The sequence below is a fragment of the Curcuma longa genome, chromosome 2 (assembly GCF_044706935.1).
Source record: "Curcuma longa cultivar G26 ecotype Majalengka, Jawa Barat chromosome 2, ITB_CL_G26_1.1, whole genome shotgun sequence".
In the NCBI taxonomy this organism is placed as follows: domain Eukaryota; kingdom Viridiplantae; phylum Streptophyta; class Magnoliopsida; order Zingiberales; family Zingiberaceae; genus Curcuma; species Curcuma longa.
In genome coordinates this window covers 1,498,549-1,510,615 of record NC_133862.1, presented here as the reverse complement: position 1 = coordinate 1,510,615, position 12,067 = coordinate 1,498,549, and the positions used below count along the sequence as shown (strand labels likewise).

Sequence of the window (12,067 nt, the reverse complement as noted above, 5' to 3'; positions counted from 1 at the left end):
TCAACCTTAAACTTGCACTTAATAGCAATCTATCATCCAATGCATTTACAACACCAACGTGGAAACTATATGTCAAAGTCTATCCTCTCCTTTATTAAACACACATACATATATCACACAGCTACATCCACATGCTGCATGTGTTTCTGAATACTGACCATCTACAGGCAGCTGAATACTCATCTGCCAAATTCAGTTCTCTCTCAGTAAACACCACTTTGATACTCAGCTTCACAGAACTCTCCTCCGAGGTCATCACATGCCTCCCCAGGAAACACACTAGCAACACATATACACACATTCAGAAGACTTTTAACTAAAGAATGAGATGCAAGCTGATATGTAGGCGAAGAAGATCTTACGTTTTCGAGTCGTCGTACTCGAGATAGTCTCGCTCGATCTCCTCCGATGCAGCAGTAGAGCCAGTGGTGTTACTGTCTGATGCTGCAAGTTTCACCTCAGGGAACATCTTCGTGTTGCATGCCTCACCGCCGAGTACGTCACAGGCCTCCATAGGGAACACTCTGCATTTGAACTACCATGATATATCAGAGGTGTGAAAGATCTAGCTATCTATATATCTATCTATATGTGTGTGTAGCTGAACTGGTTTGATAGAAGCTTACGAGACGGTGGAGCTGTAGTCGAAGGTGGATGTTTCCCCGGCCATGGACCTGATGATGAAGGCTCTGCGTGGCTTGGCTGAGCTTGGCACCAGTGATCTGGTGCTCCTGATGGGCAGAATTGAGGGGGTGAAACACACGGCCGCTGCCTGCATTTTGGGAGGTTTGTAGTTTTGCTTGAATGATGGATGAGGGACTTGGTGCCTATTTGTAGGAGAGGATGATCAATGGATGTGGATAAGGTTCTTGGATATTTTTCGTTGGTCTGGTGATATTGTTTTATTATTTTTCTATTTTACATACTTTGTTATAAAACTTTAGATATTTTTCCTTCGGATTCTTATTGAGGTAGGTATTTGGATCTTTACGTAGATATTTTTATTATTGGATGTGGACTTGCAAACATTACCCACGCAAAGAATGAACTAGGAGGCATCTTTTCTCAGATCTAGTAGCTAGTAGCGTTAAAATATTTAATAAATTATTATTATATTTTTAAAACGTATAAAAAATAAAATAATATAGAATTTTTTTTTATTAATTTTTACAAGAATCAATTTAATTTTTTAAAATAAATTTATTTGATTTAATTAAAAAATAAATCATGTCATTAATATATAAAAAAAGATTAAGATTTTATGTATTAATTGCATGATGAATTTCAGAGTTAAAATTTTTAAAAATTTGAATTTGGTATTAGAGTCAAATTCTTCCTAAACTCTAAACTTTTTCCCCCTTTGCACCATATATCTCGATCGCCATTACCTCCATTTTTTTTTTACATCTACTATTGTTCCAAAGTCATTTATTCGTCGCACACTATATCTCTTCGATCATCGCAAACCCACCACCAAACATCTTCGTTGTTTTTTAGCCGGAACCAATTAAGAAAAAGTCGCAAGAATAAAGCTAAGTTTTTTGCTACCTTTTAACCTTATATTTTCTCCTTTAGCTTGATGAGTAAACAAATTGAATCTGCAAAAACAAGATTGTTCCTGTTATGGTCGTATGCTTTGAGCATGGTTAGTCAAGCCCAATGGACAGGGGCGGGTGCTACGTCTTAGGATCGGAGACGTGGATCGAACCAAGGTTCCCCAAAGCCACGTCGCTAACCCTCTAGATGTTACCTTACAATCCCGACAGGAGGACCGAATCGGGATATGTAAGTCGGAGACCCCGAATAGGTCTCGGCTCGGCCCTGAACCTCCCTCGGCGTGGCTCCACGCCTCCAAATCCCCTGAACGGAGTACCCTTGAGACTAAGCGAAGGAGTCGGTTCGGATCCTCTGCACAAGAGAAGTCTTCCCCCTGCTCGAGTGAATCCAGTCGGCTCGGACCCTCCTCATATGGGATACTCTCTGGGCATTCGAGAGGGTCATGTCGGGTCGGACTCTCTCTAGGGTGACTGTCCTCTCGAACCGGGCGGAGACGCCATGCTGGAGATCCACCCATTCGACTCGGTTTCTTGATGGCCTATACTCGAGCCGGATCAACTTTCATCGCCCCTTCTTATTCTTATCCTGGAAAAGATCACTCCTCTATCGTACAGTTGTGAATGTTCTCCTGACACTTCTACAGCTCATCATGGCAAATCTCTAAAAGATATCGAAACATACTTCCTTAAATGCAAGGCAGCGATGGGACATCAGTGTTGACTATACCCTATTCTCTGACACATTCATAACGACGATGGGACTTTAGTTATGTCCTCGATGTGACTTAACGTTTTCAACCATATAAAAGGTCAGTGGGTTATCGAAGAGAGGTATGCAATCTCAGATCCCTCACTTCTTCCTCTAAGTTCTCCTCCTCTCTCACACACTAACTTAGGCATCGGAGTGGTCGCGCCAGGACCCTCCTAGCCTTCCCTCTCACCTTCTTCATGTTTGCAGGCTCTTCCCTTCAACCCCTTCTTAACCTCCTGAGGTCCTGGTGCTAAAGAAGGCGGTCGAAACTTCCTGGTGCAGATCTCAACAGGAACAGTTCCAATTCTTATTCAGTTTGTGGGTGTCTTTACTGCAAGCATTCTACTTACTGAAACAAACTATGATGTGCGGTGTCAATTAATGGAGATGCATATTCATTTTTTTAATTGGCATATGGTATTTAACTTACATCTATTAATTTTAGGGGTTTCATGAAAGTTTCCTATCAATCACCACTCTAAATCAGAAAATATTTACGATGCCTCATCTATATAGACCGTTTTCTTTGACTTGCTATTTACTGGAGGGAAAAAAAATCCTACAGTGTACCATAATTGAATCTCAAATTCAAAATTTTTAAGATCCATCAGAGGACCTTAACCATTACACCATTACCCTAGGCTCTTATAACTCTCTTATATCGTAGGCAAATGTGCTTCATCGGCTATGACAGACAAGGGATATGAAAAATAATATGTCAAAAATCCAAAAGTAAAATTTTGGCTTTTGATGTCAATGTATCCTAATATCATGAAATGTTATCTTCATTTCATCCCAAAAAAAAAATGGAATGTTATCTTCGTAGGCTCTGTGCTTGATGCAAATGGTTAAAGCATAATAGGGATCTTTAGAGTGTCATGGTTCAATTCTTTGCTGGGACATATGCTGACATTGAATTTAGAGGAAAAACGTAGGTTGGGCAGCCGTGGGCTGAAGTACCTATGGACGGAAAAGTCCATGAGTTTGTCTTCATAAGTAGAGTACCGATTCAGTGTTGAAACTATAGATAGATTGATATACATGAATGAACATTTATATACCATAAAAAATAATTAAACATTTACAGTGATTGATGCCTTACAAACTTGATCTTGCTTTTCATCTATCAAATAATCCTCGTGCTTATTGTCTAAAGGATGTTACGAAATCGAACAACCCTCCGAATTCCACGAACCAAATTCCTCTCGATATGGGATGTTCTTCTCTTGCAAAAATCTTCACCTTCATCATCCCGCTTCGCTTGGGTGCATCCTTTTAATAGAAGGGAGAGTAATAGGATAAGTCATGGGGGTAAGTGGGCAGTTTTGATAACTGCCCACATCTCCAACTGTTAGTAATAACCCTAGAGCCAATTATGTGATGATTGACTAGGGTCTTTGTATTATATTGTATTATTAATAAAGGCAAGGATTTTTGATTGTTATACTTACTTTATGTTTATGCCAAATAACTAAGTCCTTGGGTAGCTAGTTCTAATCTACATCATATCGATTGTTTGAATCGATAGTTAGATGATGTAGAGAACACTACTCTTAATCATTCCCAATCAAACATTAATATTCAGGGACGATATTAATGCATTGAGATTAACATGTAGGTCAACTGGATGACTTGATCTCACACGTCATGGATATGGGATATCGAGTTGACACATGAGTATATATTATAGAATATATACTGAATTGACACACCATGAGAAAGTTGCATGGATCGTTATATGAGTGTCATAAACTTTCTCATGTGACTATTGGTATGAATAGTTCTTTGACCTGAAGTCACTACGGTTCCCTATATAAGGAGTTATGTACTTTGGTGTCATCAAACGCCATCCGTAATAGGGTTGACTATATAGGGGATCAATGGGTATATAATAAATTATGCGGAGGGATGTGAGTGATGTAGATGGGATCTATCCCTCTTATATGACGGGAGTGATATGTTGAGGCCTCTTGATAGAGTAGGACTACGAAATGCATGGTCATGCTCAAATGAGTCAATATGAGATATTGAGCTCATTTGCTTGAGTGAAGTCTACTTGAGGATCAAGAAACATAAAGATTGATAAAAGGATGACACAATCTATACCTCATTGATCAATCTAGATATCGAGAATAGAAGGACATGGTTCATACATTATCATAGTCATGATTTATTTAATTAACGGATATACGATATTCATAGGGAGATGTTATGTGGAATGAGTTATTATTGATGGACAGATCTCGAAATCCTCGAATCCACCTCAGGAAGAATTCATATTCTTGTCACTTGGGTAGCAATGATGCATTGCTAGATACCACTTATTGCTTATGTTTCTAAAATAGGTTTTAGAGACATTGCCAACGTTACAAGAACCTATTGGGTCACACACAAATAATATTCTATTTTGAAGATGTGTTCATTTTAGTTTGACTAAAGGAATAATTATTGCTCATTAGATGGCCAATGCTTGAATTAGACTTGAGTTAGACTCAAGTTGGTTGAATTTGACTTAGACTCAAATTAAACCAAGTTGATGGAAGGTTGGTTCATCATGCATGATTAATGTGGATTAATTATGCAATGAAGAAGAGGAAGTTATCATGCATGATTAATAGGATTAATCATGCATTGATGAAAGAATACCAAAAGCCTAAAAACCTTTGGTATTCATGGCTTGGGTATAAAAAGAGTTTTCTTCTCAAGAGTCATGTTGGATGATCATCTTCTTCCCTCTTCTTTCTCTTGGCCGAAACTACACTATGGGGTTGCTAGCACAATCCAAATTTTCTCCAAAAAATGTGTGGTAGTGTGGATACGCATAGAGGCACGGACATTTGAACGTGCAAGAGATCCGATAAACTTTGGACAACCAGGATAAACAAAGGGCACGCAACAAAGGTATACCCTATTAGATAGGATTTTATAGATCTAACTTGTATGAGTTTTCTTTCGCATGGATCACTTAAGGGATCCTTTTTCCGCTGTGATTTATTATTTTATCGCATAGGATTCCCTACAGTGGTATCAGAGCTACTTGCGAAAGATCATACAAGTTTTTTTTCTTTTTATATGTGATATAGAAGTAGGACATGTTGTTATGGGTTGCCTAATTATATGAGTATTTTTGTTTGTATGCAAAAGTTTGTGTTGATCAAACTAGAGGATATAACATCATCATGTTGACAGATATGCAAATGTTTGTCTAATGAAAGTATGCTACAGTCCAATTGCATTTGACAAAAGTGTGATAAATTTTTCACGATCTATTGTAAACAGATGGTGTAATTTTTGTCACAAGGATACATCAACGGAGCAAGAGGGTTTCGAGTTTATTTTGATGAACAAAGGGCAGTGACTCATTCAAGGAGTTGTAAATAAAATTTTGATCATGAGTAATTTTAATGAACAAGCGGGACCGTCGTGAAATTTTTGCTCATGAGTAATTTTTGCAAACATAATAATATTGATGTCTTAGATCTATTTGTTATGTGTTGGTTGCCATGGTGCATGGTTATGACCCTTAACCCCGATGTGATTGTGGTTGTGTTGTGTGTGCATGTTGTAATTCATAATACAATCTGCATGTCGTGCCTTTCTCTCTATTTTTTTAGTTGTAAAAATTGATTTAGACTCGAATGTAACTCGAGTATTCTTATTTTGTAATGTACAAAATGAGGAGTGGAAAGTCCATTGGAGGATGAAGTTACAAGAAGGATGTTGATGACACATGATGACCAAAGGAAGCACTTGGAGAAGATGTTATCCCTAGGTTGACCATTCGATTTTCTCATTGGCTTGAGAGGATCGTAGAATATGAGTCATAACCATGTCACGTTTAAGCTTATATGTTGATATATGCTATGTGTGTATGTAATGCATGTTAGATAAATTTTATTGTAAAATACCAAAAATTTCATTGTGAAGGAGATTGGAACTCATCTTGCAAAGACAAAATCAACGAAACCAAATTAGGTCAAATCTGAAATTTGTTTGGTTGATGAACCAAATGATTCGGGTTGAACTAAATTGAACCAACATGGTTTGGGATGTGATGGAAGAGGTTTTGACAAAATAAAGGGGATGGGAAGATTCGTCTCACGAAGACAAATCAAACGAAACTGGTTTGGAGCAAATCAGAGGTTGTTTGGTTAGTGAACCAAGCAAACCAAAGTTGAACCTGGTTCACTACAGTAATCGGTTCAAGGGTTACAGTAAACCCTAAGATTTAAACCAGTTTAGCCCAACCCGAGTTAGGTTACTGTGCATCCCTCTTTAAAACATAAATCACCGATTGCTTTGAGTGCACCGCGTCTTCCTTCCCTCACGAACCCGATCAGCTTCTTCCTCCTTCCACATCTCTTGCCGTCGCCGCCTCACAAGCACCGAAGCCAATTTGTTCCTTCCCAAGTCGTCGACACCCAGCTGTTTCTTCTCCCTGAACGACGGCCACGGTGATCCTCATCATTGTCCGATCACTGCACGCCCGTCGTTGACTCTTCGCGCGATCTTTCGCAGCATCCCGCGCCGCCGTTTCACAGCGTCGTTTCTCTTCTTCATGCCATCTGTCGTCGTTCCCTGCCAACCGGTGTCATCTTCTTCTTTTTTCATCAAGTCGCAGCGTATTGGAACGATTTAGAGAAGGAAGACAATGGTTGTTGCTGTGATCTAATCCGCGGTGGGATTGATTGGGGTTGAGCAAGAATTATAGGGCAAAGGATTTGATCGGAGGAGGAGCTCGATTTAGGGCATGATCGGCCTTCTTGGAGGTGAGTTCTTCCCTTGATTTTGAGTTAGCTTCGTTCAGCAGTAGATGGTAGGTTGATTTTGGATGTTGGGTGTTGTCCTGTTTTGTCTAGATAGAATGGAGATCGAGTTGGGTTTTGCGGCGGTGAACTTGGAATCGGGCAGCGTTTGATCAGGGGCTGAACTGAGGATCCTAGGGCAAGGATCTGAGGTAAGTTTCTTATTGATTCTGATCTGGATGTTTTGATTAGCTATGTTAGTTTGATGTTGATCTTGTGGGTTGAATTGCGGTAAGGAAGAGTTGATGTGGGTTCTTGATGTGGTTGTCTACATGGGAGATTAACCACGGTTGGGTTATGTTAATCGATTTGTTGGGTTTTATGTGTTGAACTCGATTGTAAACCAAGGAGAGTGAGGTTGGTTAGTTTAACTGGATTGTTGTCGAATTAGTTAGGATTATTAGATTGGGTTAGAATTTATATATGATAAATTTAATACGATGATGTATTTAGTGTTGTATTGTCATTTATTGCAGGACCTTGAGTTGATTGGTCCTATTATTACACGGAGTTTGATTATTTTCTGGGGTTCTGTTGTAGACGATCATCTTATCAGGTGGGTACCCCTATGCTTGGTTAACACAGGTCCTCTTTTATAGTACATAATTTAATTGTTTATCCTATTGATACTCCTGCTACTTGTACTATTTATCTGATTAATACTATATGATATTCGTTGTTGAATATTTTCTAGTTGACCCTTGATATGGTTGATACTATCCTATTGATACTCCTATTACTTGTACCATTTTATCTAGTTGATACCCTATGATATTCGTTGTTGGATACCTTCTTGTCGATCTTTGATATGGTTTGATACTATCCTGTTAAATCTCTTGATACTTAGGTGTGTTATCTAATTGATACCTTTTGATACTTATTAATTGATACATGCTTGTTGACCTTGATTGACCTATCTATTGATAGTTCAGCGTTTAGTTGATATCGTTGATCTATGATGACCCCTCTTGATTCATGTTGATTTTACTGATTAGTTGTGACCATTACATGATAAGATGATTATCATAACATCTACATGCTAGAAGTAGGTGTTGTTGCTTGCTGTTGTTGTTATACCTCTCACTACCTGTGTGGGTGAGAGTATTATAGCACTGTCTATGTGGGTGCGATCATTATATCATTATAGCACTGCCTATGTGGGTGCTACACACTGCCTGTGTGGGTGCGACGCACTACCTGTGTGAGTGTGATTATCTTAGCACTGCCTGTGTGGGTGCTAGCATACTTTTGCTGTTGTATTATACTGCATTGTTGTTTGCAGCATCGTTGTATGTGACTATTGCATTTATATATTATATGTTTGTTGCATTTGCATGTTATATGACTATTGCACTTGTATGATACCTGACTGTTTCATTGTATGCCATGACATGCATAGCATGATTTTACATGATTCCTATACCTGTCACACATTATTGATCTTTCCTTATTTATTCACAGTAGAGATGGTATATCTTCTATATTTCTGTTGATATAACTCTTGCTGATATTTATCCTTACATGTACTTCTTTCATGTACCCACTGAGTATTTAATGCTCACTACCCAGACCCTGGAGTTTGCCTTGTTTCCTCCCCAGGTAGCAGATAGGATTTACTTGGAGCTTGGAGATCTGCTTGGCTGACTGCATCCATCTCACATCAGAGAAAGTTTTATATGGTGGTTTGTATGGATTTTGGTTTTACTCAATTTATGGGTTGTAATTGTTGACTGTTGGACTTTGTGAGTATCGAGGTTTTTGGTTGTATTCGGTTTATGGACTTCTGTTTCGTAGACTTGGGGTTTTGGACGGTATGTGTGGATTTGTGGAGTTGTATTTTATTTTGTTTTGCTATGTTGCTTTTGTGTGGACTTGTCGTTTATACGTTTTATTGTGGTTACATGTATTAGTTTAGTAGTTGTGGTCGTGTAAGCCTTATATTGCATTTGTGATGTATCTGTGTGGTGTGTGAAGGACGTGTAGTCCTTATTCTGGCCGCATGTGGCCGTGTATCTTTGTATGTATTAGGGAAATTGTCATAGTTACTGGGGAGATGCTGTCAAAATTTTCGGAAGGTCTTCCCGGGGCGTGACATAGATATCCTCCGGACAGCAGATTGAGTTCACCCGAGACGACGAGGGTATTGTTTATTTCCGAGGCAGATTATGCGTACCTGAGTCTCACCCAGTCATGGAGGAATTACTTCAGAAGGCTCATCGCTCTATTCACCCAGGCGTGACCCACATGTATCGAGACCTGAGGCGTGCCTATTGGTGGAAGAGCATGAAGAAAGACATCGCGGAATTTGTATCTAGATGTCTTGTTTGTCAGTAAGTGAAAGCTGAACATCAGAGACCGACTGGACTACTTCAGAGAATTCCCATTCCTGAGTGCAAATGGGATTACATTACTATGGATTTTGTGGTGGAATTGCCTAGGACACGACGAGACCATGACGCAATTTGGATAATCGTTGATCAGTTAACCAAGTCCACACATTTCTTAGCGATTCGGAAGACTAACTCTCTAGATCGATTGGCAGAGTTGTACTGTCATGAGATTATCAGATTGCATGGTGTTCCATTGAGCATTATATTAGATAGAGACCCACGATTCACATCCCGATTCTGGCAGAGTCTGTAGCAGGCCATGGGCACGCAGCTCCGTTTTAGTACAGCATTCTATCCACAGACAGATGGACAGTCAGAGCGGACCATTCAAACTCTGGAGGATTTGTTGAGGTCTTGTGTTATGGATTTCTGGGGCTGCTGGGAGGACCACTCTTGAGGATTTGTTGAGGTCTTGTGTTATGGATTTCGGGAGCAGCTGGGAGGATCACCTGCACTTAGTGGAGTTTGCCTACAACAACAGCTTTCATTCGTCTATCTAGATGGCACCGTTTGAAGCGTTGTATGGTAGGCCTTGTCGGACACCCACCCTCTGGGAGGAGGTCAGGGAGGCTTAGCTGCTAGGACCCCATAGAGCTCAGCATGAGATAGAGTTTGCCCGCACTATTAGACGGAGGATGTCAGAGGCGTAGGATCGCTAGAAGAGTTATCCTGATCGGCGACGAAGACCCTTGAAGTTCTCTACGGGAGATCATGTATTTTTTAGAGTCTCACCCACGAAAGGGGTGAAGAGATTTGGCCTCCGGGGTAAGCTAGCTCCACGATACATTGGGCCGTTCCAGATTCTAGAGAGGATTGGAGCAGTAGCTTATCGCCTAGCGCTACCCCCATCCTTGGCTAGTATTCACGACATATTTCATGTGTCCATGCTGAGGAGATCGATATGTATCAGATCCAGCACATATTCTATCAGATGTATCGGTCTCCATTCAGCCTGATGCTACATACGAGTAGGCTCCAGTACGGATTTTGGACCGCAAGAAGCGTTAGTTGCGAAGAAAGACCATCCGGCTCGTTAAAGTTGGATGGCAACATCATTCTGATGCGAAGGCTACCTGGGAGCTTGAGGATACAATACGAGCTCGATACCCCCACCTCTTCACTTGAGGTATGTATGTAATTACATTCAGCATGTATACTTCATATCCATTTTAGTATTTGCTGATAATAAATGCTGAAATTTGGGGACCAAATTTTTATTAGTGGGGGAGAATGTAAAATATGAAAAAATTCAAAATAAAAGAAAGACGGTTAATGGATTTTGAGTTTAAAAACTCGAAACCCATTAGGAATCCAATAACCCCTCGCGCAACTCTCCTTCCCGAAACTGAACTTCCGTTCCTCTTCTTCTGCCCGAAAACGCCCGATGTCGTTCCCCTTCTTCTCTGTGTGAAACCGCTGCCTCCTCTTCTTCTTCTTCCCTGCCGTGGCCTCTCCTCTCCTCCTTCGCTTCGTCGCCTGCAGCCAAGGAAGCCAAGCGCGACTTTTCCCTTCACTGCCCGACGCCGCTGTCGCTGTGAAGATCGCCACTGTCGGCTGCCGCCGTCCATCTCCCTCTTCTCTGTGCCCTAGCTGCAACCCTCTGTCACCTTCTTTCCCTAGCCGCCGCTGAGCAACGGGATGAAGGTGAGGTCCTATTTCATTTTTTGGGGGTATTTGCTGCTGGGTTGGATTTCTTCGGTTTACTGAGGGTTTCTTTTGGATTCGGCAGATCAGGCGAAGGAGGCGTCGATTGGAAGAGGGAAAAAGCTCCATCGTTCCTCTTCCACGTTTCCCCTTTTTCCTTTCTTTTTGTGATCATATTCACATGCCCTCCCTTCTCTGGTTTCGTCCTGATTCCTCCCTAGAACAGCTCATCAATTTTATCATAAGGCCCCAGGTGCGGAACTATTTCACGGATGTCTAGTTCTTCATTCCTTGTATTTATCGAGCATGGATTGATTTGATAGGGCAATATGTTTGATTTGTTGTAGAGATGTTTGATACAGCATGTTGTAATCAAGGATTCTAGATTAAACTTCATTCTGATGTTGATCTTTCCTCCCACCTTAAACCTACAGTTTCTACTGTGAAATATCAAAATTTGCCTTGATGCAAACATATTCTGATAATGAAGTTGCAGCTAGAGCATGCTGTTTTGACTTATTTGTATGAGACAATTAGCCTTCAAAGGCCCAGTTCAACCCTAAGATTTATTCTGCAAGCCAAATGGGTAAATCAGAAGGAAAAAATATATATATAGCAATATGATTAAATAACAGTACAATAAATGCCTCAATAGATGTATATGATTTAGAGTATATACACATGGTCTATCACTAATCCGACTCTGGTTTGGCATGGGCATCATGTGGAAACCAACTGTAGACTAAGCTTATCTTTTAAACGTTTTAATGTATTTGGTACCATGATTTGCTCGAGGATAAGATTCTTTGCTGAGCAATTAGCAAAATAAAAATTCAGATCCTTGGTTTTCACACACTAGATGTCCAAGTAATTTTGATAAACTATATAATTGACAAAACTCAAGTAGGTGTCATTTAAGGC

General features: G+C 40.2%; 1 protein-coding gene across 1 annotated transcript; it reads right to left on the bottom strand.

Moving 5' to 3' along the window:
- Positions 1–818, bottom strand: LOC141821432 (light-regulated protein, chloroplastic). Its single transcript, XM_074708865.1, has 3 exons — positions 627–818; positions 363–524; positions 1–279 (listed from the first exon to the last, which is right to left on the bottom strand). Exons 1-3 carry the CDS (start codon positions 776–778, stop codon positions 204–206), a joined length of 390 nt encoding a protein of 129 aa, XP_074564966.1. The 5' UTR covers positions 779–818; the 3' UTR covers positions 1–203.
- Positions 819–12,067: the final 11,249 nt, after the last annotated feature.

Excerpts from the sequence above, each read along its gene's own strand:
- LOC141821432 (XM_074708865.1), bottom strand. The coding sequence starts at position 778 with ATGCAGGCAGCGGCCGTGTGTTTCACCCCCTCAATTCTGCCCATCAGG. Across the intron at positions 525-626 it reads GACTACAGCTCCACCGTCTC|AGTGTTCCCTATGGAGGCCT; the intron begins GTAAGCTTCTAT and ends GTTCAAATGCAG. Across the intron at positions 280-362 it reads GAGTACGACGACTCGAAAAC|TGTGTTTCCTGGGGAGGCAT; the intron begins GTAAGATCTTCT and ends ATGTGTTGCTAG.